The 27,915-nt window shown below is 41.3% G+C and overlaps 1 protein-coding gene across 1 annotated transcript in view; it reads right to left on the minus strand.

The window, feature by feature from the left end:
- txk (TXK tyrosine kinase) overlaps positions 1-27,533 on the minus strand; it is a 72,603-nt gene extending 45,070 nt beyond the window's left edge. Inside the window, exons 1-4 of the mRNA XM_041191733.1 lie at positions 27,426-27,533; positions 5,248-5,296; positions 5,026-5,125; positions 1,473-1,678 (exon numbers count right to left, since the gene is read on the minus strand). Of these exons, the coding sequence (XP_041047667.1) occupies positions 1,473-1,678; positions 5,026-5,125; positions 5,248-5,296; positions 27,426-27,441 (371 nt within the window). The 5' untranslated portion in view covers positions 27,442-27,533. The remainder of the gene's footprint in view (positions 1-1,472; positions 1,679-5,025; positions 5,126-5,247; positions 5,297-27,425) is intronic.
- Positions 27,534-27,915: the final 382 nt, after the last annotated feature.

Here is a 27,915-nt window from a genome sequence, read left to right on the forward strand (position 1 = left end):
TTCTTCTTCGAGGTGTCTCCGGGGCTTGAGTTGAGGACCTGGGTCCTCGGAAACTCAGCTGTTTCCCAGATGTGCCTGTGAAAGCAGGGGGAGATAATTAGTGCATGGCAGAGGACTGCGAAACAGAGGAACTGACTCACAGCATGGTTGTCTGATGGATGTTGCACTGCTAGATCCCCACTTGGTTGAGCACTGCCGACCTCACCATCAGCATGGGACTGTTCCTGATCATCATCAGCCAGCTGAATGACTCTATTTTTAATGTCTGTGAGGGCCTTGATGTCTCCACCAGTCTGTGACCTCTCCCTTTTGTTGTGTGCCAGCTTGTCCTGCATGAAGACAAATGGAGAGAGTGTAAGCAGGATACCTGCCAGGCCAGGTGAGAAGAATGCCTGACATGGATGGGGTGAGGACACAATCTGCAGGACAGATGAAGGTGTGTGAGAGAGAATGAATGGTGATGTCCCTTCAACTGGCAGTGAGTGAGATCCCTGTGGATGTGTGATGAGTTTGTGTGTGAGTGGAAAGTGATGAGAAGAGTGACTTACCCTGCAGAACCCTGCAGAACAGAGGAGATCATTCATCCTCTTTCAGCACTGGGTGGGTGTCCTCTTTTGCAGGGCACTGGTGCTGACGACAGCTGTCTTGCTGGATTGGTGAATTTGCTTGCTGGTCTTTGCCCAGATCGGTGGTAGAGAATTTCACGGCGAGCCTCCACTGTATCCAGTAGGTGCCCGAGGGAGGTGTCACTAAATCTGGGTGCAGCATGTTTCCTCCCTTTGGCAGCCATGACTTTGCAGTAGCTTCTGATGCCTTAGAGAGTGCTAGCTCTGTGCAGGGGTGCCCTTTAAATATGGCTCCAAAATTACTGAAGGCTTGAGATGGCGGAGGGGCGGATGTGATCTGGTGTGTTTCCTGGGGATGAATTATTAATGAGGCAGGACATGCCAGTAATAGGATGATACTGTGCTAAAGCCGCCATTCCGCCTGGCAGGTAAAACATCCTTTTCCCTGCCCGCTACCGCACCTTGAGTGGAATTGTCCCAGATTTGCACAATATCTCTATTGTGTGTGCGTGCATGGGGGTGGGGCGGGTGGAAGGACGCATGCTTGAGTGTTGCCATCCTCCCTCGTGACTTTGGAAGGAGAAATGGAAATCTCCACAGAAATTCAGAGCCAATAAATGCAACTGTTATTACCTGAATACTAGGTGGAAGGACCGAGCTTTGGACACTAATAATTTACTACATTCTTTCAAATTTTGATCAGAACAAAACTTTAAAGTTAAAGTCATTCAGTTTCCAATACTCACGGGTGAATCCCGAGGTTTCTGCTTCACACTTTGTGTAACTGGTGGTTTATGTCCAGATGTTAAGCGATGATCAGAATTCTTGATACATCTGAATACATTGTAACGTAATAACATGAAATCTATATAGTACTAAATATGGTAAATGAAACATCATTCTTACCCATGTTTGTCCCGTGCTTTCCACCAGTGAGGGTCACGTTTCTGGAGAATAACATATTCTTCATATCTCTTGACACTCAGGTCAGTAGGTTCCCGGGCCCAGAAATCATACAGCGCTATCACCCTGACCTCCCCACCCTCCTCATCGTCACTCTGAGGTGGTGGTGGAGGTTTCCTTCTTGATGGGACCCCCACTGACCTGTTCACCTGAACAACACCAAAAATTAAAAACAAATACAGTAATGGCTTTATCTGTTAATCTATGCCAAAATGTATTTTATCATAACGATTCAAGCATAACGATTAATTGTTCCAGTTCAGCAATGCTAAATACATTCTTCACAGTTTTGAAGAACATTGAAAAACATTTAGAAGCTCGGTGCCTTAGTGTCATTCTGCAACGTGCGCAGATCTTATAAAGGCATATTTTAAAATTTGTTTCGGCATTATCTATTTACTTTTGATCTGTATTTCATAATGTAATGTTAAAATAAAATTTCTTCGAAAATTATGGTGATCTCTTTCAGGGAGACTCCCACTACTTTGCCAATGTCTAGTCCTCAGTTCAGTCTTACAATTCAACTTTAGCAACATTCTGAGGAGGAAGTTACTTCACTGCAACACTTTAGTTGTTATGCAAATGTACCCTCAGGCTGGGACCATGGACACAAATTGTTAAGTCCACAAATGACTGAAAATGAAAGGGTTTTAATACTCACATAGTTCAGGGAAACCAAACTCCTCAATGACAATGGTGAAACAGAAGTTCCAATACATTTCTAACACTAAGGAGGTGAATTTACATGAGGATCTCTCCCACTTGTCTTCAGGAATTTTGGCAAAAGAGTGGTGGAAATCCTGGAGAAAGACTTATGTATCTTCGGTCAAAGTTACAGCAGATGATCAAGCAGAAGAACCCAGGTGAAATTTACCTTCGGATGTTTTGAAAATAGATGGCAACACTGGACCAACACTAACATGGTCCTATAAAATTAATTTATTTGCTATATTAACAAAAGCTTGTTTGAACACATCTTAATTTAAATATTCCCACAGTGTAATTTCCAGCCCCAAGTGTTAACTTGTCATGGCTTTAGCATAAGATATATCAAACTCTGATGTATCAACCTGTCCATTTAAAAACAAAGGCCCCATCAGAGTTATCAACCGCACACATCTTGCAGGTGAGGTTTTTCATAAGGGTTTTAATAAATCTACTTGAGACTGACTGCAAAAGAATTTTTCAGTTGCTCTCTATACAGGGAGCTAAACTACGGGGATTTGTATAAGTAAATTCTATGCCTCACTGGCAAACCTATATAATCTAAAGAAATTATATGGTTTGTCAGATGTGTTATTGGAGCTCTGCTGGTCTTTAACACAACCATTGTGAATGAAGACAGGGCCTTTTTTACACGAGGGTCAGTTGTAACCAATGAAAACAGTGCTTCAGGTGTGCCTGCTATCTTGCACAAGATACTACAATTCAGCTATGAGTTACTGACATTTCTAGATTAAACTTTGGAAGACTAAACACATTAATTAAATTAACAATGATAAATGCATTGATTTAGACACTTAAAAGGAACAAATATAATGGACCATATGATACACCACAGCTTGAAGTACTTTAAACACAGTTATTATTTATTTGTATTGTTTCAATATTTTACTGTGCTATGGAAGTTCTCAGTGTCAGTATATGTAACCTGAGATAAAAACCCTCCAGAAGCATTCATGGGCAGAATTTTGCCCTTGGCAGGGGTGCTCAGCAGGGGCAGGTGAGGGCGGTCGGAAAGCTAACCTCCACCCACAATTGGCACCGCACTGCGATCTTATGTGAGTGGCAGTGCTGAGTGCTGCCTGGGTGGGTGGGGGGAGGAAGGCAAGCGGGCCTAGCGTGATCTTCATGCATTCATGTGAAAGAGATGTTCAATCTCCCTGAGAGAGAATAAAAATGTCATAAAACATGTCCCCTCATGTGACTTGTCACATGAGCAGGGACATGTTTTTAATTCAAGTGTGAAATTTTGATTTTATTTTTAATTACTTTAGGAAACCTCATCCCACCTGTGGATGAGGTTTCCTAAAAAATGCAAAGGCCACTTGGCATTTTCGACGCCCGTCAACTGTAAGGTTGGATGGGCAACATAAATTTGATATTAACAACTCTGTTAATGGCCTTAACAGGCCTCTTAATTGTCGGCGGTCACGCTGCCGACTCCAGGGCAAGCCCGTCGAACAAAATGTCGTGGGACTGCACGATGACATCGGGATGCTTGCCCAATGTCATCACGCATCATTTTACACTGTTAGAAGCAGGTCTGAACTTTGTGGATTCATTTGGGCAGCCTGGCTACCTTTTTGGAGAGGCAAGATACCTCTTTGAATATGGTCCTGGGGCATCTTTGGAGATTTCTAAAATTAGGCATGAATGTCTATAAAAAGTGCATAAACTAATTGGAACTGTGAAGCTCATTTGAATTGTCAAAAATTGTCAAAAACAACTATCAAATGTGTCAAGTGGTACTGTCAAGGAGAGCTGTCAAAAGCAGCTGTCCAAAGTGCCAAAATGAATTGTCAAAGGGAGCTGGCAAAGCATTTAAAATCCTGCCCTTTAACTCTTTGAAAAAACTGTCTGGTGTGTTAAAAATGATTGCTTGTAATTTCATTTTGTCTGTTGACATAGTACTTAGGGTTAAGATTGCTGGATTAGTGCTGCATGACTGATTTCAGAATGTCCGTTATCACAGTAGGGTGTCTGTCATTTCAGTTTGATTGACAGCTTCAAGTGGCTATGGAGCCTTTGAAGTGGGACTATGAATTTCAATGCTTGTTTTTATAAGGGGTTATGCAATTGAAGGAAATGTTTGTTGTTATAAGTGATAACATAGTTGAAGGAATGTAAATGGGCTTTTATAAATGAGAGTGGTTTAAAAAAAAATGAAGTCTGCAATACACAGTTGGAACTTTATTTTATTTAATCTCGGCATGAGTCCTGAGGTCTTCCCATAGTGAATCCAGGGTGAGTTGACACGGTAGGTGTAAGGGCAAAGAGTGGTGTGTGGGGCCATGGGTTGGAATGAGTTGACGCTAAGTTGGCATAGAGGCTACAGAGGGCCATGGGGGTGGCGGGGGCATAGGTTGGAATGGAGGATATGAGGGACCATGGGGGGATGCATGCATGACATGAGGTGCGCTGGAATGAATGGGAGACAGGGAGTGTGTGGGGTGGTGAGCAAGTGTGAAGAGTGAGGGCTGTTTTATGTTTTTCTGTTTTTTAAAAAAACTTTGACTCCATGCTGGTGCACCAAGGTAGGCCTTCCACCCAGCCCACCTCCACATCCAGCATACTCCGCACTTGTTCCAGGGTCACCAGGCCTCACTCTCAGGGAACTCAGTCAGGCCGGAACAAAAGTCTGACCTTCCAGTCCACTTTCTCGGGCTCTGCACTCCCAACCCAGGAGTGAAAATCCAAGCTAGAGACTCTTATAATGTGCAGGTATTGTCCCATAAAATGTAGCCTAAACATATACCAAAAGCATATCACCTACTCGGTAAATATTTGAAGGATATGATGCCTGGCGGTCATTCAAAGCATAACCATCCATGAGATCAGCATTATCATCTAAACTCACTTGAGTTGTCACTGCACTGAAATTTAATAAAAAAATAAACAAATGAACATAACATTAAACACAGGATTACAGGTTGTGCACATTCAAGAAAGGTAGAAAATAATTTTATTTGGAAGATAGTTGAAAAATCAGGCTTACCGTTTCTGAACAGAACAGCAACAGCAAAACACTGACTGGATGGTATGGTCTGTGAAAATATGAGATTGCAATGCAACAACATGTCTTCAAATGGAAATTAAGGTACAGTTCAGGAAAATCAAAAGCAAAATACAGCAGATAATGAAAATCTGAAACTAAAATTGAAAATTTTGGACAATGCATAGCAGTCAGATGTTAATTGATCTACTGTGTGTTTCCAGTATTTTCTATTTTTAAGTTAATCTTAAGTTAACACCACACTAAAAAGTATTTCGCTCACATTGTAGCTCATATAATCAATCTGTGATTGCAAAATTTGGTATTCTGTCTATTGTGCCAAGCCAATTTACGCCATTTTGAAGGAGTTTTGCACATGCGGAAATATTGTTAACTTTGAGTTTTATTCCAATATACTAACGACAGGTTATTTGAAAATGCCAGAAGCTTTAAGTAATATATCAATATTCCATTGATATAATGTTAATCTTTATGCTTAGCCACCCCAGTTGGGCTGATCACACAGAACGCCCGTATACTTGAATAGAGTAAGGCTTAATAGTAAAGCTAAAATATGAAAAGCACATTCTCAGCTATACCAACATACGATTTCATTGTTGATTAGTTGATCGTCCTGTGTTGTTTTAATGTGCAATTCATCAGTGTAGAAGGGATTGTGTTAAAACTTGTGAATCAACAACAAATGCTGGCTCTATTCGTTGAAAAAGAACATATTGACATTTTCCTTTACCAAATTTCAGCAACTACCAATAAAGTGAAAAGGTCAATCATTTTGAATGCTTCTTACATTATGGCTAATCAGACAGTTACTATTATGTTAGACAAAGCAAAGTGACAGACAATTAAAAAATCCTAATTTGATCCTTGATTTTTTTAAATTTAGTCTTAGCTATGAAGCAAGTTCTATTTGAAAATCTGCTTTTATTTGTGATTAAAAATCCCTCTGGCCAGCTCTTAAATACCAAGTTACTTCTACATCTACAAATGTCAAAAGGTAATCAGAAGATTAAAAGTAAAACAGAGGATGTTGGAAATACTCAGTAAGTCAGGTGTTATCTGTGGAGAGCAAAACAATTAACATTTCCCTCCGCAGATGACCTACTGAGTTTTTCCAACTATTTTTGTTTGTGTTTCAGATTTCCAGCATCCACAGTATTTTGCTTTTATATTAAAACAATTAACATTTCAGATTGATGACCTTTCATCAGACAATTTTGCTTCTGTTCTTCTTTTATTTTTATTTTATGTTTTTGTTTCAGATTTTCAACACCTGAATTAGGCTTTTGCAGTCCTGTGGTCATTAAATCAGATGCCGTTGGAATCCTTGTGAGGCGGATCAAACACTCTGTTTACGATTGTATTATTCATTGGATTAGCTGGATGAACCCAGTGTCTGTGTTGCTTTGTGAGACCATTTTTAAAGACAGTATCATGAGCCATTAGTCAGATATGCATTGTTACTACCGAGTCTTCACTTTAGTCAGCTGTAAGTACCATCATATTTTACTCTATTTATATCACATCCAGCATGGGAACCTATAATGAATTATATCTGAAAAAAAATTTTTTTTTGAATTGTGCATGTACAGCCACAATTATTTTGGGAAAATGTAATTTTGAAAGTGAGCCCATATAGGTAATTCCTTAGGAACCCAGATGAATCCTAATCTCATCAAGAGATGAATTCAGTTTCATCTAATTAGAGTTTAATGTCCTAGAATTATAATCCAGAACCAAAGTTTAATGGAGGCAGGGCAGGTGCTAAATTTGACATGGGACCCAGTTCTACCCTGACTCGGGGAAGAGCCACCGGATTCCAGTGAGGTAGGGAGCAAGCAACTCTTCTGTCTCCTGTACATTATAAAAGATAAGCCCATTTCTAATCATTTCCTTACATCACTCACCAATTACATCCCCATTCCTCACCCCTACTGTACCTCCATCTGTATTTGCCCCTGGAAAAATCTATCCCACAATTCACTTACAACAATACTTTCAATCCCAACTATCTTGTCTTTGGTCCTCCATTTTCCATAACATATCTGCAGCTAATACTTTACACAAACTCACCCTCACCTCCACTTTTGAGGTCCCAGTCCCCATTAAGGCCAGTACTCTCACTCTTTCCTGGTCATTTCCTCTAGCATGGCCATCATTTCCTCTCCCTCAAGTTCAAGGGACACAGATCTGAAAGGGCTCCTCCACTGTTGCTAGATTATCAGACTGCTTATCCAACCAATACCAGATGAGCAGAAATTTCCTCGAATTAAATATTGGAAACTCTTCTCCAAATTCCATCCCCCAGCTACTTACTCCATTGGCTCCCAGCAATAGTCTAAGATTAAGTTAGTCTGTTCACAACCTTGGTGTCACATTTGATCCTGAGATGAACTTTTGAGCTCATATTCGTGCCATCACTAACACCGGCTAATATCGTCTGATTTCAGCCCTGCCTCGGCTCATCTGTTGCTGAAACACTCATTCATGCCTTTGTTATCTCTAGACTCAACTATTCCAGTGCTCTCCTGGCTGGTCTCTTCCGAAACTTGGGATTATCCAAAACTCCACTTCCCATTTCTTAATTTGCAGCAAGTCCTGTTCCCCTATCACCCCCTTCACTGACCTACATTGACTCCAGGTCAAGCAACATCTTGATTCCAAAATTCTCACCCTTGTTTTCAAGTCCCTCATGAGCCTTGCCCCTCCCTATCTCTGTAATCTCCGCCAGCTCCACAACCTTCAGAAATATCTGTGCTCCTATTATTTTGGCCTCTTGCATCCACAGTTTTAATTGCTCCACCATTGTTGTGCCTTCAGTTTCCTAGGTCTCAACTCTGGAATACACCTCTTCATTTTGCTTTCCTCCTTTAAAATACTCCTTAAAACCTACCTCTTTGACCAAGCTTTGTGGATCTGGCCAAATATCTCCTTATGTGGCTCAGTGTCATACTTTGTTTTACAATGCTCTTGTGAAGCACTTCAGGATGTTTCATTACCTTAAAGATGCTACATAAATATAAGTAGTTGTTGTTGTCATCTGGGGAGTTCCTGCATTTGTTCAGAAATTTTACCCAGTACACCATGAGAAACCTCTCTGGGAAACTGAACTCTCCCCTATTAAAGCACATGTGTGCTTGACTGAGGCCCTTGGAAAGACTTCAGGAGTTAAAGTGCAGCATGGGGCAAAATAAGATGAGATACAACAAATGTCAGCTTGACATTACAAGGGGGAATCAAGCTAAATATATAATGTACAGAGGAGAGGTGATAAAGGAAATAAGAGGGCAAAGAGACAGTACGAGAATAGTTTGGCAGCTAACATAAAAGGAATGTCGTAGCTGTTCTGTAAGCCAATTAACTGTAAAAGAATTAGCGAAGAAGAGGTGGAGTCAATTAGGGACAAAAGTAGAGAACTATTGGTGGAGGCAGAAGACCATGGTTGAGGTACTAAACAAATATTTTGCATTGGTGTTTACCAAGAAGGAAGACTTTGCCAAAGCTATGTTAAATGAGAAGGTTGTTAGACAACTGGATAAGATAAAAATAAAGATGGAGTACTGGAAAGGCTGGCACTTAAAGTAGATAAGTTAGCTAGTCTGGATGGGATGACTCTTGGAATGCGATGCTGATGGAAAGATAGGTTTGTGGCGGTGCCAAACACAATCATGAAATGTTTAGATAGAATAAATAAAGTGGAACTTTCAAATTCAGATTCGAAACATTAACTCTATTGCTCCGTCCATGGATGCTGTCAGACCTGCTGAGTTTTTCCAGCATTTTCTGTTTTTATTTTGGAACTTTCAAATGGTTGAAAGGTCAATGACCAGTGGGCACAGATTTAAGGTGATTGGTAAAAGAACCAGAGATGATATGAGGAAAAATAAATTAAACAGTGAGTGATTAGGATTTGAAATGTGCAGTCATATGGGTAGTGGATATAAAATCAATAGTAGCTTTCAAAGGGGAATTAGATCAATGCTTGAAGGAGAAAAATTGCAAGAATATGGGTAAAGGGCAGGGTGTGGTACTAAATGGATTGCTCTTTGAAAGAGACTATACTGACTCAATGGGCCAAATGGCCTCTTCCTGTGCATACTATTCTATCATAATTAATGCCAGGGTGAGTTAGTTACCTTAATTAGACATCTTTTGTCTTCATTAGTAGCTGCAGACTGAAAATGTAAGTCTAGAGTTTCTGTATGATTTTTACCCTGATGACAATTGCATGAAATAATTCATGAGCTTGGAGAACCTGTGAGTTACACCCATGGCCACATTACGTTTAATTATCCATGATCATTTACATTAGATCAAAAGGCCATTCACACCTGAAACAATTCCCACCCACCAGATTTGCCATGCCCCTAGGATAGAATGGTGAGTTTCTACCACTTGAGCCTGTTTGGGGCTGTTCGTCACATTGTGCCCAAAATGTTGAGTGCACAGAAATCTGTGGCCACATTAAGCCATTGCTAATTATCTGCCACTGCAGTAAACAATTTTCACTTGAAGCCCCACTCAGGTCTGTTTCTCATACTTTAAATTACTCCAAAATCCATTAATTGATCTGCCCTCGGCCTGACTGAAAACTGCTGATTGGCTTCTTTATTTATTCAGCTGCAGTAATTAGTTGAACAATTTTTCAGTTTAAGTTCCTTTAAATTCAGCCATCTTGACTCATTGACCATGTTATTGTTGTTCCGGACACGGGGGGCGAGGTGAATTGAATTATTATTACTGTTTACCTCTTCTGCCCATGACAGTGGTAATTTAATCTCTAATTGGATTTGTTTCCCTTAGTATCCTTTCCCTTGTTAAAATGGGCCAGGGTGTGTTTTCCAAATCGCGATTATGAGGTCCAATGTTAACAATAACCCCACAGTTAAAATTCTTTAAGGTGAACCAAAGTTAGGATTTATTAGCACATTCAAAATCCAAGGAATGGATCATGACACTTATTCACACTAACGAGCATACAAGGCAGAAAGACAGGGAAAGGAAAGAAAAGAAGACAATTGCGAGTTCCAAAAAAACACTCAAAAGGTATTGGCATTAATTTACATGAGCAGAGTCCAGTAAGTCAATGTCCAATGAAGGTTCTATCAGATGGCTTTGTCTAGCAAAGTTCCTGGGTTTTTTTTTCCTCTAGGAGCTCAGTTGCAGTTTGAGGCAGTTGTAGATGCAGCAAAAATATTCTTGTATTCTGGAAATTAGTTCACTCTGTAGGCAAAATATAAGGTTCTCTCTGGTGATTAGAATTCAAGAGAGACAGAGGTCAGAGCAGGATGCTAGCTGGAGTTCTGTTTTTTCCTCCAAAGTTAAACATCAGTTGAAGACAGAATTCAAAAGCTGTATTATTAAAGCAATTCAAACAGCTCAAGTCTCAGTCATGTGACAGGATGGTTTCAGGTTGAGCCATTCAGCTAATGATGTACTTTAAGGACCCTCATTAAAACCCATTGTATTTTGAGCAGATAACTGTAGAACCATTAGCACAACATTGGAGATGAGGAGTCACAATAGCTCTTCCTTTGTCCAGAGCTGGCTAGTGCAGGCACCTCATCTACTAGTCCTTTGGGTTGGCTTGGCTGTTCAGGTAATGCAAGGAGTGTCACATTCCAGGAGGATGATGAGTTAGCCTTTGTCCATTGGAACTGCTCAGAGTCTTCCAGAACTACTATGATGTGATTAGCTGAGGCCATTTCATCAGTCCAGCAACATTATCCATTTTTAAAAATAGAATTTAAACAGGTGATTGTGGAAGAGAAACAAATTTTTAAGATTTTTTTTCATCATGCCTTCTCTGTATGACAAAGTCAAGAATTAATTACAGTCCAAATGCTACATGATTGCACCAATTCACAGGAGATTTTATGTTCAGGTGCTTGCTAATTGCAGGTTTGCTCAAAGACTTAAGCATAACTTCAACTTGGCAAAACCACACAGTATCCAGCACACTGAGTGCATTTTCCAATTTGCATCACTAGAAACTCCATGATGTAATTTCCATCTGGCCCCAGGGTGTGCCTTTGGGTATCTCCATCATCTCTTCAACACTGGTTCAGGATAGGCAGCTTGCCCCAACCATGTAAATGACTCCAACTCTGGGACATAGTTGGCTGTTCTGTCTGCTGCACTTGCGTTAATAGAGTGGGGCCATTGGAATTTCAGCCTCAAGAAGTTATTATCGTTGAGTTTCAAGCAGAGTGTTGGATTAAGTATAAAGCCAAAGGGCTGACTCTTACCTATGTCGAGCAGGCTGGGTGGGAGCAGGCAGGGGTGGGCATGGAGCCGATCATCGCCCATGATTGGCTGCGCACCGCTATTTTACGCGTGTGGGCCAATTAAGGCCCGCCCAGAGTAATGCGCAGCCGGCAGCACTACCTGTGCGGGCAGGGGTAGGGGGAGGAGGGAGAGTTGGGACCTGCGTTCTTTTGCGTATGTGCAAAATAGCGCAGCAATCTCCCTGAGGCAGCTCTGTGCCTCAGGGAGATTAAGTTGATAATAAAACTTTTTAATAAAGCAAGCTAAAAATTATTTAAACATGTCCCATCATGTGACACTGTCACATGAGCTGGGACATATTTGTCAATTTTGCAAAATGTAATTAATTATTTTATAATACCTTCAGGAAACCTCATCTCGCTCATGAATGAGGTTTCCTGAAAAACGCAAAGGCTGCTTGGGCTCTTCACCTGCCCATCAACCTTATGGCTGGAGGGGCAGCATTGTTAACTTCTTTAATTGCTTTGTTAATGGTCTTAATAGGCCGTTGACCATTCGGCGGGCGCTTTGCCACCACCGGGAGAGGTGGTCGCTGATGCAGTATGCAGGAGGCCTGGAATCTCTCAGAGGTTCCAGGCCTTCTGGACAGACCACCCGGCATCGACCTAGGCCCCGGAAAAGACAATGGCAATCACAGCTCTGTCGACCCTGCAAAGTCCTCCTTACTAATATCTGAGGGCTAGTGTCAAAATTGGGAGAGCTGTCTCACAGACTAGTCAAGCAATAGCCTGACATAGTCATCCTCATGGAATCATACCTTACAGATAATGTCCCAGACTCCACCATCACCAAACCTGGGTATATCCTGTCCCACCGGCAGGACAGACCCAGCAGAAGTGGCAGCACAGGATATACAGTCGGGAGGGAGTTGCCCTGGGAATCCTCAACCTCGACTCCAGACCCCATGAAGCCTCATAGCATCAGGTCAAACATGGGCAAGGAAACTTCCTGCTGATTACCACGTACCGCCCTCTGTCAGCTGATGAATCAGTGCTTCTCCATGTTAAGAATCATTTGGAGGAAGCACTGAGGGTGGCAAGGGTGCAGAACATACTCTGGGTGAGGGACCTCATGGATTTTCATGATAGTTTTAAACAAGTTATAAAATGGATGGTATATTTTTAGATACAAACCCATAAAGATGTTAACATTTTAGATATGACACATCAGCATCACCAGCCAGGTTATATAGATTTCTAATTATACCAAAGCTTGTAGGAGGTGTAGTTTTGTTTTCTTACTATTCACTTCATGAGTAAGTGGAACATTAACAATCAGAGAAAAATAAACTAAATAAAAATGGCAGATTATTTGTTGGTTTTTTTGTTGTTGATGCGGTCAGCTTTAATGCTATGAAATGAAAATATTATTTGTGATCATTCTTCCTTGATAAAGCACAAAATGGTGATTTGGACAATATCAGTCCCATCAAACTTGAAAGATTTGACTCTAAAGATGGTTTCTCTATGAGAGTAGTCCCAGTAATCCCACTATCAAACTGACCATCACAAAAGAAGATGCAACTAGCTGCCAGTTTGTACTAGTGTAAAATCTCCTGTATCTTTAACTGAAGAATAACAACACAGGCCAAATAATCCCATGTTAACTAACCCATTATAATCTGTATGATCATTTGGTGAATGTCAGTGGCACTTAGAAAGATGCCTTGAGCAGCTTCTCCATTTAGCAATGTTCGTCCAATGGATCTGATTTATGTTTTACTCCTGTTATAAATACTTGAATTTCTCCAGTCCTCGGTACAACTGCTGTATGTATGGAGCTTCTCAAATTGTTAATCAGCTCTTTCCATCTACACGTTCTAGATGTCCTTGTGTTTAATGTTTCAACTTCGTGACTCTATCCTGTCATCATGTGATTTCACACATACAAAGGGACTACTGGTTAGTAAACAGAAGCATCAAGCCAAGCTGATTTTTCACCTACTTACCTGAGAAGCAGAGGCCAGTGGGACTGTCTCCAGAGTTCAGAGCAACCAACTCAACTCTGTTCAAGAATAGATCCTGGGATCTTTCTGACATGTATGGTTTTTGCCATAACAAGCAGTACTACTGAGCCATCAGGGATGCCTTTGGGGATTCTAAAACTCATTGAAGCATAAAAGGGTTAGTACTATGAATTCGAGAAATTGCACATGGTATTCTTCACCTTTTACTTTCACTTCATTGGAATAACTATATTAAGTAAACCACTTTAAATATTCTTTTGCTCTCCACCTCTTAAAGTATGCATCATTATTTCCTGCACTCAGACCCTTTAAATCTGACTCTGAAAATCCATTTTAAGGTTGATAATGTGTACCATCAGCTGCTGGGATTGTCACTCCAGTAAAACATTAGGCAAAATCCACCAAGAACCCAACTTTTCATGGGGCCTGAAACCGGAGATGCAAGATACCCAGGGCTCTTTCTATTGGCTCTCCAATGGGAGCTATCGGCAGATGGGCACAGTGAAAATCAGTCTTTTATTTTAGTGCCTCTTTCCCAGAAACCAGCTGGACCAATATAAAAGTACTTTCTATATCCAAACAGCAGCAGGTGCATCAGAATGGTTCATCTTATCTTGTCATCTGAATTTCTTTCTGTGGAAGTGGTTTATCTTCACTTGACGCCTCCTCCCATCAGCCAAGTCAGTAATTAGAAACTCACTGTTCATGTGTATAACTCTGGGCCTTCACCTACAATTTACAAGGGCTGTCGTTCAAACACATGTAGTTCAATCTGCTGTTTCAATGATTTATTGAAGTCAAGTTTTTCCAGTCAAATTCATTAAAATATAAAAAACTATATGCAAGCAGCAATAGAAGACAAAGTAACTCAGAAATAGATAATATTTAGGTAGATTTCAACCACAGAGGATCGTGCACCTCTTTTGTTTTTAAAGTTATTTTATTCTCTAAGGGTATGTCAATGTCTACTAGTCAATGCTTTTCTTCCTGCCCTAGTTTCCCTCAAACATGACATCTAAAATGAATTTTATTGTATTTAACACTGTAGTAGGTAGCATCAAGTTGTTTGAAAAAGCAGCTGTCAATTGAATTTTGGTTTTATGTACATGCACAGATTACATTTGTCAAGGACCCTGCTTGTGAAAGCACCACAAATGCCTTATGCTGCACATCTGCTCCACTGTGCCACTGATCTCACTGTTGCTTTATATACCTTTGAAGTCCAGCCCAAAAACAAATATTCAGAGCATGATTTGATCACTACATTGGTGCAATCAAGTCAATGTTTTCAAGGACCTTTCTCTAGAATGGCCAGAAAGGCAGCCCTCGGAACTGTTTTCAGCTAATCCGGGCAGGATTTTTACTTCATCGGGCAGGCGCGGTGGATGGGCCCAGGAACTGTCATGAAGGTGACCGCCACCCGTGATCGAGCCCCAACCTCGATTTCACGCCAATTAACAGCCAGTCAGAATGAATTACACACTGCAATGCTGAACGCTGTCTAGGTGGGGGGGGGGAGGAGGGTGAGCACGGAAGTTTGCACATATGCGTGGATGCATGCACTGAAATCTCCCTGAAGGCACAGAGCTGCCTCAAGGGGCTGAAGATTTTTAAAAACACAAAAGAATTTAGAAATGTTAAAAAACATGCCCCCACATGTGACTAAGCAGGGACATGTTATAAATGAGATTTGAACATTTTTATTGTATTTTTAATTTCTATTGGAAACCTTGCCCTGCCTGTGGATGAGGTTTCATAAAAACTCCAAAGGCCGCCCGGCTGATTCGCCTGTCTGCCAACCGTAATGTCGGACAGGCAGCAAAAATTTCCAGTCATTACTTTAATGGCCTTGATAGGCATGTTAATTGTTGGTGGGCGCGCTGCAGACCCATGCGTGTGCCCACCAACCGAAATATTGTGTGAGTGCACAGTGACATCGGGATGCTTGCCCGATGTCACCGTGCGTCATTTTATGCTCGAGTGTGTCGAGCACGCGCCCGCCCGCTCAGCTAAGAATTCTGCCCCAGGAGCCAAAGTTTAGAAACATCAAGATGACATAAATTGGGGTTTACTGACACTAGGCTGGAATTTGCTGAGCCAACAGGGGTCTTGACCACCGATTGGAGAACTAGCAGGGAGGTCTCGTCAATTCTGTGGAGGAGGTCCGACTGAATCAAGTGCCTTATCAAGCATTTACGTGTCCATCATTGCGCATTCCCCACAACTGAAAAACCCCATGATGGAAGTTACGCCCGATATCTGCTGGCCAATCAGAGGTCAGAAGCTACTCATCAGCGCCAGCACGTGCGGGAGCAGTGGCTGCTGACGGCATTGCACCAATCAGAAGACCAGGAACAACACCGGACCCCAGACCAAAGGGGACTGAGGGTGGGATGGGGTTGCAAGTAGCTTTCAGTGGACCCCCTTCATGATGCCAGGCCCCTGAAAATGAGAGACACCCCTAGCCCCAGGAGGCCACTGGCAGGGTTTGCTGGGCAGCCTGAGGGCTTGGGAAAGCTGTGCAGCTCCTGTTTTTTCCCCAGAGGCACCACTATGATAACTGCAGGGATAACAGGTGTCATGCTGTTCCTTTGTGCTGCAAAATATGTGTTGGAAATATTAGTGATTTACCTTGAATGGCTTGTGCCTCAAATCAACTAGTGGCAGAATGTTTGCTCCCCAAATTGCCAGTTTGTATTAAATATGTTGTAGTATATTAAAAATATTTGTTAACAGGCTGTTCAGGTAAGATAACCCAGTGGCATTTGCAGTATCTCTACATATTTACCTGCCAATTTTTCTCCGTCAATTTTCTGCTCTCCGTTCCCAAATAAATTGGCTCCATAAGAACATAAGAAACAGGACAGGAGTAGGCTATTCAGCCCCTCAAGCCTGCCCTACCATTCAATAGGATCATGGCTGATCTGCCCCAGGCCTCAACTCCTCTTTCATGCCGGCTCCTCATAGCCCTCAACTCCCCGATATTTCAAAAATCTATCTACCTCCTCTTTAAATACTCTCAGTGATCTAGCCTCACAACTCTTTGAGGTAAAGAATTCCAAACATTCACAACCTTCTGAGAGAAGAAATTCCTTTGCATCTCAATTTTAAATGAGTGTCCTCTCATTCTGTAAATACGTTCCCTAGTTCGAGATTCCCGCACCAGTGGAAACATCTCAACATGTACCCTGTCAAGCCCCCTCAGAATCTTGTGCGTTTCAATAAGATCACCCCTCATTCTTCTAAACTCTAATGAATAAAGGCCTAACCTGTTTAGCTGTTCTTGATAAGTCAACCCCTTCATCCCAGGAATCAGCCTAGTGAATCTCTTTTGAACTGTGTCCAATGCCAGTATATCCTTTCTCAAATATGGGGACCAAAACTGTACACAGTACTCCAGGTACGGTCTCACAAACACTCTGTACAGTTGTAACAAGACTTCCCTATTTTTGAACTCCAACCCCTTAGCAATACAGGCCAAAATTCCATTTGCCGCTTTAATTACTTGCTGCACCTGCATACTAACTTTTTGTGTTTCATGCACAAGAACACCCAGATCCCTCTGTGCTGCACTTTTTTGGAGTCTCTCTCCATTTAAGTAATAGTCTGCCTTTTGATTTTTCCTTCCAAAGTGCATGACCTCACACTTTGCTACCTTAAATTCCATCTGCCAAGTTTTTGCCCAGTCACTCAACTTGTCTATGTTCCCTTCACAACATGCCCTCCCACCTATTTTTATATCGTCAGCAAATTTGGATACATTACACTCTGCCCCCCGCCTCCAAGTCATTAACATAGATTGTAAATAATTGAGGCCCCTAGGACTGATTCTTGTGGCACTCCACTAGTTACATCTTTCCAAACTGAAAAAGACCAATTAATTCTGACTCTCCACCTTCTGTGTGTTAACCAATCCTCAATCCATGCTAATACATTATCCCCAGTACTGTGAGCTCCTATTTTGTGTAATAACCTTTTATGTGGCACATTATCAAATGCCTTCTGGAAATCAAAATACACTGCATCTACTGGTTCCCCTTTATCAACTCTGCTTGTTATATTCTCAAAGAACTCTAGCAAATTTGACAAACATGATTTCCCTTTCACAAAACCATGTTGACTCTGTTTGATTGCGTTAAGCTTTTCTAAATGTCCTGCTATTTCTTCCTTAATAATGGACTCTAGCATCTTCTCAATGACAGATGTTAGGTTGACTGGCCTATAGTTCCTGCTTTTTGTCTCCCTCCCTTCTTGAACAGGGGCATCACATTAGCGGTTTTCCAATCCTTTGGGACCCTCCTGGAATCCAGCAAGTTCTGTAATATTTCGACTAATACCTCCACTCTCTCTGCAGCCACTTCCTTTAAATCCTTGGATGCAGGTCATCAGGTCCTGGCGACTTTAGTCCCATTAGTTTGTCAAATACTTTGTCCCTCTTAATAGAGACTGTTACAAGATTTTTCCTCCCATTACCTTCTTGCTCATCTGATATCTTTGGAATGTTTATAGTGTCCTCAACTGTGAAGACCGACCCAAAATATTGGTTTAAATTATCTGCCATTTCCTTGTTCCCCATTATCAATTTTCTAGTCGCATCCTCTAAGAGTCCCACACTCACTTTAGCCACTCTCTTTCTTTTTATATACCCATAGAAGCTCTTGCTGTTTGTTTTAACATGTCATGCCAATTTACTTCATAATCAATTTTCTTCCTCTTTATTAGCTTTTTAGTCATCCACTGCTGGTTTCTAAAAAAAAATTCCAATCCCCTGGCCTACCATTAGTTTTCGCTGCTTTGTATGCCTTAGTTTTTGATTGGATACTCTCCTTGACCGCCTTCGTTAACCGCGGATGGTTCTTCCTTCTCATCGAGTCCTTCTTTTTGACCAGGATAAATTTTTGCTGAGCGCTATGAAATATCTGCTTAAATATCTGCCACTGCTCATCCACTGATCTTCCCCATAGTTTATTTTCCCAGCCTGCTTTAGAAATGCTTTCTTCATACCTCTGTAATTGCCTTTATTTAAGTTGAGGACACTGATTTGAGACCCGAGTTGCTTGCCCTCAAACTGAATTGAAATTCTACCATATTGTGATCGCTACACCCTAGAAGATCCTTAACTATGAGATCTCTTATTCATCCTATCTCATTACATATTACTAGATCTAAAATATTAGGTTCTACAAGGTGTTTCTCAAAGAAGCAATTCCTGATGCACTCTACAAATTCATCTTCTATGTTACTCCTGCCAACCTGATTTGTGCAGTCAATACGCAGGTTAAAATCACCCATGACAATTGTAGCACTCTTCTTACATGCCTCCGTTATTTCCCAATTTATACTTTGTCCTACAGTGTTATTCTTTATTTCTACCCAAACTGATACCACATCATGATCTATGGCACCTATATCACTACTCAGCACCACACTGATACCTTCCTTTATTAGCAAAACTACCCCACCACCTTTTCCTTTTTGCCTATTTTTCCGAAAGGTAAAATACCATTGAATATCGTGGTCCCAGTCTTGGTCACCCTGCAACCATGTCTCTGTAATAACTCATATCCATATATTTCAATTCAACTCATCTATCTTGTTACAAATGCTGTGTGCATTTTGATAAAGAGCCTTAAGCTTCAACTTTTTACCATTATTACTCATTCTGGTTCTGATCTCTACTGCATCCTTCTGCTTATATTTCTGCCCCTTCCTGTCAAACTTTGATTAACATTCACCTCTTCACTACCCCGCACCTCTGCTCTCTTGTTTCTTTTTGATTTTTTAAACTTCCCTTCAACTGAACCCCGCCCCCGCACCCCCCACCCCCCGCCGACTAATTAGTTTAAAGTCCTATCTACAACCCTAGTTATATGATTCACCAGGACACTGGTACCAGTATGGTTCAAATGAAGCCCATCTCAGCAGAACAGCTCTCTCCTTACCCAGTACTGGTGCCAGCGCCCCATGAATTGGAACCCATTTCTCCTACACCAATCTTTGAGCCATGTATTTACCTCTCTAATCTTATTTACCCCACGCCAATTTGCACGCAGCCCAGGTAATAATTCAGAGATTATTACCTTTGTGATTCTGCTTTTTAATTTAGCCCCGAGCTGTTCGTGGTCCCTCAGCAGAACCTCTCTCCTAGTCCTACCTATGTCATTGGTACCTATGTGGACCATGACAACTGGATCCTTCCCCTCCCACTCCAAGTTCCTCTCCAGCCCAGAAACAATGTCCTTAACCTTGGCGCCAGGTAGGTAAGGCAGCCTTCAGGACTCTCTGTCTTTGCTACAGAGAACAGTATCTATTCCCCTAACTATGCTATCCCCTATCACTACTGCATTTCTCTTTCCCCACCACCCCCCCCCAACTTGAATGGCGCTCTGTACCACGGTGCTGTGGTCAGTCCTCTCATCCTCCCTGCAGTCTGTGCCCTTGTCTACTCCGGGAGCAAGAACCTCATGCCTGTTGGACCAGGGCACCAGCTGAGGCTCCTCCAAAGCTAAATTCTGGATCCCCATATCTGCCTCACATGCAGTAATACTCTCCTGCCCCTGACCACGGACCAAATTTGATGTAATCAATCTAAGGGGTGTGACTGTCTCCAGAAACACAGCATCCAGGTAACTCTCCACCCCCCTGACGTGTCGCAGTGTTTGCAGCTCGGAATCCAGCTCATCAACTCTGAGCCTAAGTTCCTCGAGCAGCCAACACTTGCTGCAGATGTGGTCACTGTGGATCGCACCGGAGTCCACCAGCACCCACATACTGCAGCTGCAACCTGCAACACATCGCCTGCCCAGCCATCTCTATTCTACTTAATCAATTTACTTAGATGTTAAATATTTTAAAAGTGAATTTCTTAACTGTACTCTGCAGCTGTAATAATGTTTCCTGATATAAACGAGTTGGCCAATCAAACAGATGTGGAAGCAATACCGCCAAACAGCTATCTGTTTTCCTTTGATGTCACATCTCAGCTCTGACAGGTAGAAATAGGTTGAAGGGGCTCTGTGCTGTCGGTTTTTATCTCCTGCCACCATTGCCCTCCTCACGCAAATCCACTCTCCATATTGGAGCTCTTGACTCACCTTGCAATTTTAAACTGTGAAAATCCCAGCTCTCCTCTTGCTATTTTAAACTGTGAAAATCCCATCTCTCCTCTCCCTGTTTTAAACTGTAAGTGCATGTTGCCCTCAGGTACCTCACCCAAATGGCTATTTTTCATATGTGAGCCTTGTAACTGAATGACAACATCCTACTAATTATGGAGAAGTCTGATAACAGGTCAAAGTCTGTCCACACCTGCGGGGAGGCCAGTAGGTGGATCAGAAACATGCTGGTTCTGTTCTGGTGGCTATATTGTGGCTCTTTAACTCAGCCATGGCATGAACATCCTGTTTTGGGCTTTCTGACCAAACAGAAAAAGTGGGCAGGATGTCACGCTGAATCTGTCAAAGGAAGGATTTTTGGTCAAAAGGACCTCAGCAGGGGTCAGAATGGTTGAACTGTACATTGGTCCCTGAGGCTTCAGCAACCTCAGGAATGGAGAAGAATCCTGGGAAGGCTGAGACCCCTGGGTCTCCCTTTGTGCTTAGTGATCCTGCTGTGGGAACTGAGGGGCTGAAGCAAGATTATGTTGGGCACAGAGGAGAGGAAGAGGCCAGCATCTCCAACAAAGGAGGCATGGATGGAAGTGACCGAGCAAGAGTGTAGTCCCTGAACCTGGGTACTAGATTCCAAGAGATTCAAGGACTGGGAAAGGTGTATGATATAACACCTTCAGGTCCCAAGCTCCACAATCCGACTTTCCCAGCAGTCTCCTGTACAGCGCGTTTCGTGTCATCACACTGTGCAGATCCACTCATTCCTCTTTCTCCAGGCATCTGCACACATCCCCATCGGAACAGGTAAAAATCACCCTTATCTATGTGCTATGTCAGAGTAACTATCCACAAATGTTCTCCTTCCATCTTCTCACACAATCCATTTCTCATACTCACACCTCTATGTTTTCTCTCCTTGCAGAAGAAGATAGCACAGAACTCCGAGTAGAGGCAGAGATGTGGGGTGGTGAGGGGTGGTGGGAATTGGGGTGTTGGGGGTTGGGCGGGGGTGGGGGGTGGTGGGGGTTGTCTCTAGTGACAGGCACCTTGATTGTAACTAGCAATGTATGCCCACCTGGCCCATTGGGAAGAAGGTCTTGTTCCAGGAGGCTGCAGATTTCTGCGGCAACCTGTCATGGGAGCCTTAGCCTACTGAGACATTGGTGGTTGAGAGAGCTGACTCTCTGCCAATGGATCCTTTGTTGGGCATCTTGCCACCTTCAAGCTGAATCTCAGGGCCCATCCCATCTGTCTCTATAGTGGCATGTGGCATGTGGCTGAAGGGAAGGCAGCAACTGTTGCTGTTCCTGTTGGTGTTGCTGTTCATCTTCCTCCTCACCAGAGGTGCAAGGTAGAGCTGCAAAAGCTGCTCTCAGGCCATGCTGAATGCTGGCTACAGGACAGTGCACATCAAAGAGAGAAGTCCAAGATAATTGAAGTGACTTCCAAGAAGTTGTAGCTCACCTGTCAAGCGGTGAAACCACATTCTTGTAATAAGTGCTGTGAGCACCAACTTCTCACATGGTTCAGCACTTCAGCTTCACTGTTAAAGGACTTTCCAATCTCAGACTCACTGAAGTAGCACTGTCCATTGTGCTCTCATCTCGTTGACCCTTGCAGGTTCTACACAGCTCAGGAAATTCATACACTGGTTGTTAAAGCCAGAATGCTGGGTTAAATACTGATAAAATTATCTCCTCACATATTTGAACTGCTTACCCAACAGCCCCACAGGCATTCCCCAGTTGCCTACAAACCTCCTGGATTAAACCAGGAAATGAAGGGGTCATGTTGGGTTCCTGATCCAACAGCATTTTTTGGGTCTTTAACCTTTGCCTCTACCCAAATCCATCTCCTCTTGGCAATTAAAATTCTGTGCCTGGTGTCCGCACCAGCACGTTATAGCTGGTGTTGACTATCAAACAGGAACAGGAGCAAGAACAGAAATGAAGGCTGCTTTTCCGAGCACCAACTTACATTTATGTTGCATCTTTAACATCCCAAGGCATTTTGCAGAAGGGTAATCAGACAAAATTTGAACTGTGCCAAAGAAGGTAATATTGGATGAGGTGACTAAAAGATTATTAAAGGGGTAGATTTTAAGAAGGAGAGGTAGTTAGACAGGGAGGCCAGGATGAATGGATGACAAATTTCAATGCCTTGGGCCTGGTTGGCAGCAGAGTCTTGAATGAGCTGTAGGTTTTGGAGGATGAGGCAGAAAAGGCCAGCCAAGGGAGCAGTGGAATAGTTGAGTCTGGAAATGACATGGATTAATGTTTCAGCAGCAAAAGGACTGAGGCAGGGGCAAAATTATGTGATATTGTGGACGTTCCTTCAGCATCACAATATATAGGCTCCCAGTCCAGCTGAAAGCCATGTAATCTTCTGGGAGAGGAGTAAAAGCAGATAAAAATCTAAGCCAATTAGGGTTAAAACATTATTTTCCAACCTCTCTAAGCAAACAAAATTAATCCAGTTTATTTCATATAGTTTTTGTTATTGTTGGAAAGATAAATTTCATTCTTGGGTTGTGGGCGTCGCTGGCTGGGCCAGCATTTTTTGTCCATTCCTAGTTGCCCTTGAGAAGGCTGTGGTGAGCTGCCTTCTTGACCCGCTGCAGTCCATGTGGTGTAGGTACACCCACAGTGCTGTTAGGAAGGGAATTCCAGGATTTTGACCCAGCGACCGTGAAGGAACAGGATTATAATTGTGCACAAGGAACAGAATAGTGAGAAAACACTTACAGTGGATTTTTTTTTCTGATGAATCAAAGGACATGGCTAAATGGTTGCAGAACATTTTGCAGGGAGAAGGGGAACAGCCAGAAGTTGTGCCCTTGTTGGAACCAATGACATAGGTAGGAAAAAGGTGAAGACCTACAGAGTTTCAAGGACTAGGGGAGAATGTAAAGCACAGGACCCCCCAGTGTAATCTTTGGATTATTCCCTCTGCTATATGCTAATGAGTACAGGAACAGGAAAATAGGGCATGTGGATGCATAGTTGACCAATTAAGTGATGCAAAAGGGAGGGTTTCAGGTGCTTGGGAAACTGGGATCAAGTCTGGGGCAAGAAGGACCTGTACAAGATGGATGGGTTGCACCTCAACAAGGCTGGGCCCAAAATTCCATAGGGAGGATAACTAATTTGGCAGAGGGAGGGGCACCAGCTTGAAGAATTTAGGAGGAGGTACAAGGTTCATAATGACCAGGAGAGACAAACAGAATTTGAATAAAGAGTAGTCCAGAAATAGAGGGATCAGGGAGGATGTAAATGCCAAGCAGACTAAGATGGGTTCGGAGCACATCTCTGTAAATGTACAGAGCATGGCATATGTAGCCACATGGATTAGAATGTAGTGATTAAAATAAGGAGAGGAATGGACACTTAATATGCTTGGCTACAATGTTCAGCAAAGATAGGGTAAGGAGTGGGGATAAAATAAGCAGAGGAGGATAGCAATATTGATCAAAGACACTGTCACAGCACTAGAGATTGATGGTGTACATGGCAGTTCAATTTGGTTAAAATTAAGGAACAACAGAGGAGCTATTACGCTGCAAAGTATTGGCATACTTTGAGCCAATGAATAATGAAGAAAAGATACAGGAACAAATTTACAGTCAGTTGTAGAAAGACACAATTTAAAATAATGATAATTACTCAAGGTAATTACTCTAATATAGACTGGGAAAATAACAGCATAAAGTGCAACAAGGGGGAGGAATTCCTGAGGTCAGTGTTGGGATCATTGATTTTTTGATATATAATAATGACTTAACATATAGGGTATAATTTCAAAACTTGCAGATGGCACAAAATTTGGAAATGTAATAAACAACAAGGAGAATAGTAGCAGATTTCATGAGGAAATAAGCAGACTGGTGAAATGAACAGACATATGGCAAATGAGAATTAGTGCAGAAAAATGTGAAATGATTCATTTTGGTAGCAAGAATGAAGAAAGGCATAAAAACTAAATGGTTTAATCTTGAAAAGGAGTACAGGAACAGAGAGGCCTGGGTCTTTGAAGCTAACAGGACAAGTTGAGAAGACAAGACATACAGGATCCTTGTCTTTATACATACAGGCACAGAATAGCAAGGATGTTAAACATTTTTAAAAGAGTGATTAGTCCCAGTTGGAGTATTGTAGCCAATTAGGAGAGGAACTTAGGAGAGGAGATTTACAAGAATGGTACCAAAGTTTAAATGTTTCAGTTACTTCAGTGGAGAAACTAGAGAAACTGGGATTGCTCTCCTTACAGTAGAGCATGTTAAGGGGAAATTTGATAGTGGTGTTTAAAATCATATTGGGCTTTTATTGAGTATAAGGAGAAATAGTTTCCAGTGGCAAAAGGTCAGTAACTACAGGACACAGATTTATGTAGTTGGCAAAAGAACCAAGGGTGACACAAGGCAACAAAACTGTACACAGCAATTTGTGATCTGGAATACACGAAAGGAAAGTGGAAGCAGATTAAATCGCAACTTTCAGAAGAAAACTCGATAAACATTTCAAGGGAAAAATTTGCAGAGTACAGGTACTAACTAGATAACTCTTTCAAAGAGCCAGAACAGGCACAATCGGCCAAATGGCTTCCTTCTGTGCTTTATCATTCTATAATTCAATGATGAAGGCATTACATATGGTGCAATGCTTGTGCTTTAGCAGGCTACTAATATGGATGTTGCATTATAAAGTTAAACATCTCTATTAAAGATGCACTGTAAAGGTCATCACTATCGACAAATCCATCCTATTGCACTGAATATAATGGTTAGTCTGAATATACAAGCAGAAAGATATTCAGTATCTAGTTATCTGAAGAAACTCTATTCCCTACTTTTCTCCACTTTCCTTTTCTGAAGGTGTTCGTTTGATGCAAGGAAATGGATGCAAAATATTCATTTTTATTTGAGCCTGAATACTAACTGTCAGCCAAATATTTTGTGTGGAGGAATCTTTTACCACTAAAAACAGTTGCTCCTTAATTACTCCATCAAAATCCATCATGATCTTCAATACCTCTTTTCAAAAGGGTATAGGGTAATCACTGAAAGAGAAAAAATGTGCAGCTCCACACGTATAGGTTGGGAGAGATGCACTAGCTGAGTTGCTCTTGCAGAGAGCCAGTACAGACACAGAGCTGAATGGCTTCCTAATGTGCTGTAACCATTTTTAATTTTCTCTGCTCTAAGGCGAACAACCACAGTTTCTCTCATCACTTCATGCAACTGAAGTGAATTGAGCCAAACCTCATGCAATATCTACACGTTCACCTTCAACATGGGTTATTAGATAGTGATCGGCAATGGAAAAAAACTGGACATATTTCCTTGCCTTAATCCAGGGACGCTGTGACTAATTGTGGTGCCCTTGCCATAGCCCTAATCAAGACAAACTAACTCTGAACAAATGTGGGAATGAACATTGGTCATCAAAACCTGTATAGTTTTTCTTATCACTGGACAAAACCATAGTATTATTGGAAGAGCTGAAGAAAGACATGTAGATAGGAGCTATTTAATTAATTTGATGTCACTGAACATTTACTTGTTCACCATTGTTCTATTTGTTCTTTGCACCTTACGCAATAATAGCAATAACACTCATCAAACTGATAAAGGGAACAATTATATTAACCAGTTTGGCATTCATGATCAAGTAGTAATGGAGATAGATTATTAATTCTGTGCCATAATGAATTTTGCAAATTGCACCACTGTCAAACACAAACCAGGCCTACGAATTTCCATCAATGTTGTTATCAAAGCAGGAAACAGAGAAATGTAAGAAAACCTACAGCATTAGCGGAAACTCCAGCCTTCCTGTCTTTAAAGCATGCAACATATCTCTTAAAATTAACTGTTTCACTACCCAAATAAAAAAAATGACCATGAGATGGTTACCAAATTTAATCAAAATTTCATACTGGAAAGAAAGCTGCTAAATTAGCCTGATTACTTGTCCAAATATATAACATTACCTCTTAAATAAGGCTTGCATTTAACTTGCGCCTGTCACAACCCCAGGATATCTCAAGGCACTTTACAGGCAATGTGTAATCACTGTCATAAACAGGAATGTTAATGAATGTTGGTGTTACAATAACACCAACAATTAGCTGCATATTATGTAGCATTTGTCTTTTAGCAAGGTCTAACTGAAAACATATTATTTATATATGTATGTCTCAGTATTATGGAGTATAAATAATTTTATGTACCTCTAAATGGGCTGCAGTAAATCACTGAGAAAGACGTACTTTAATAAGTATTAGATTTGGCAAATATTATTTTCCTTCCTCAATTGTGTCAACATATCCAAGCAATTGGTCTCTGATATTGCTTGAAAATTGAAATCAAATGTACACCTAAAGCATGTGGGACAACGTATAAAGAATATTCATTTGTCCAGATCTGACCAGTATAGCTTATAATTCACAGTTCATGTTCCAATCTTTTACTTAATTGTCAAAATAAATTCAAGAGCTTGCTAAATGGCAAGTGGCGAGTTTTACGTATTGCTATTGCTTAAATTACATGTTTTGAGCCAACACAAATACACTTATTAAAATATATAGCCTGAGAACGTACAATACTAACTATAATAAGTTATTTACCAATATGTTAAAAGCATTTCAACCAATATAACCCAAAACTCTCAGAAAAATCTAAGACAAGCTGCATAGCGTATTCATTATTACTAACACAAAAAAATTATTTACTGCCATTCTGAACTTTTCCTCTTTATTCTTTACAATATTTTTCTTTAATGTGAAAGGTCAAATTTACTTACAGGTAGAAAGGATCATCTTATTTATTTTAATGTAACTTAAATCATCATTTTGAATGCTGACTGTTCAAGCCTTTCAATTCTTGTCATCCTCAAAGGTCTGTTTGACTCGTTTGCAACTTTTTGAGGTTTCTAGTTGGTAAACTGAATAACTGAGTAACACCCAGGATGTGACATCGCCATTAAGAATGATTTAAACAGGTTATGATTGTTCTGCAAATAAGATTTAATTCCACATATGATTCTCCTCACAGAAGACATGACCGACTTAAAATTAGAATCTCCAATGAGTTTATCACTAATGTGCTACTAAACAAAACCATTGCTTAATAACTGCTGTGAAGTACTTTGAGAAAAAAGTACTTCTATGATATTGTGAAATAAATATTGAGCACTTTTATTATCTAATTTCTAATGATAATGAGCAGTGCCTTTTGAACAGTTTAATATTTTGTAAATATATGAATTAGGAGCAGGAGTAGGCCATTCAGTC

The sequence above is a fragment of the Carcharodon carcharias genome, chromosome 1 (assembly GCF_017639515.1).
Source record: "Carcharodon carcharias isolate sCarCar2 chromosome 1, sCarCar2.pri, whole genome shotgun sequence".
Classification (NCBI taxonomy): domain Eukaryota; kingdom Metazoa; phylum Chordata; class Chondrichthyes; order Lamniformes; family Lamnidae; genus Carcharodon; species Carcharodon carcharias.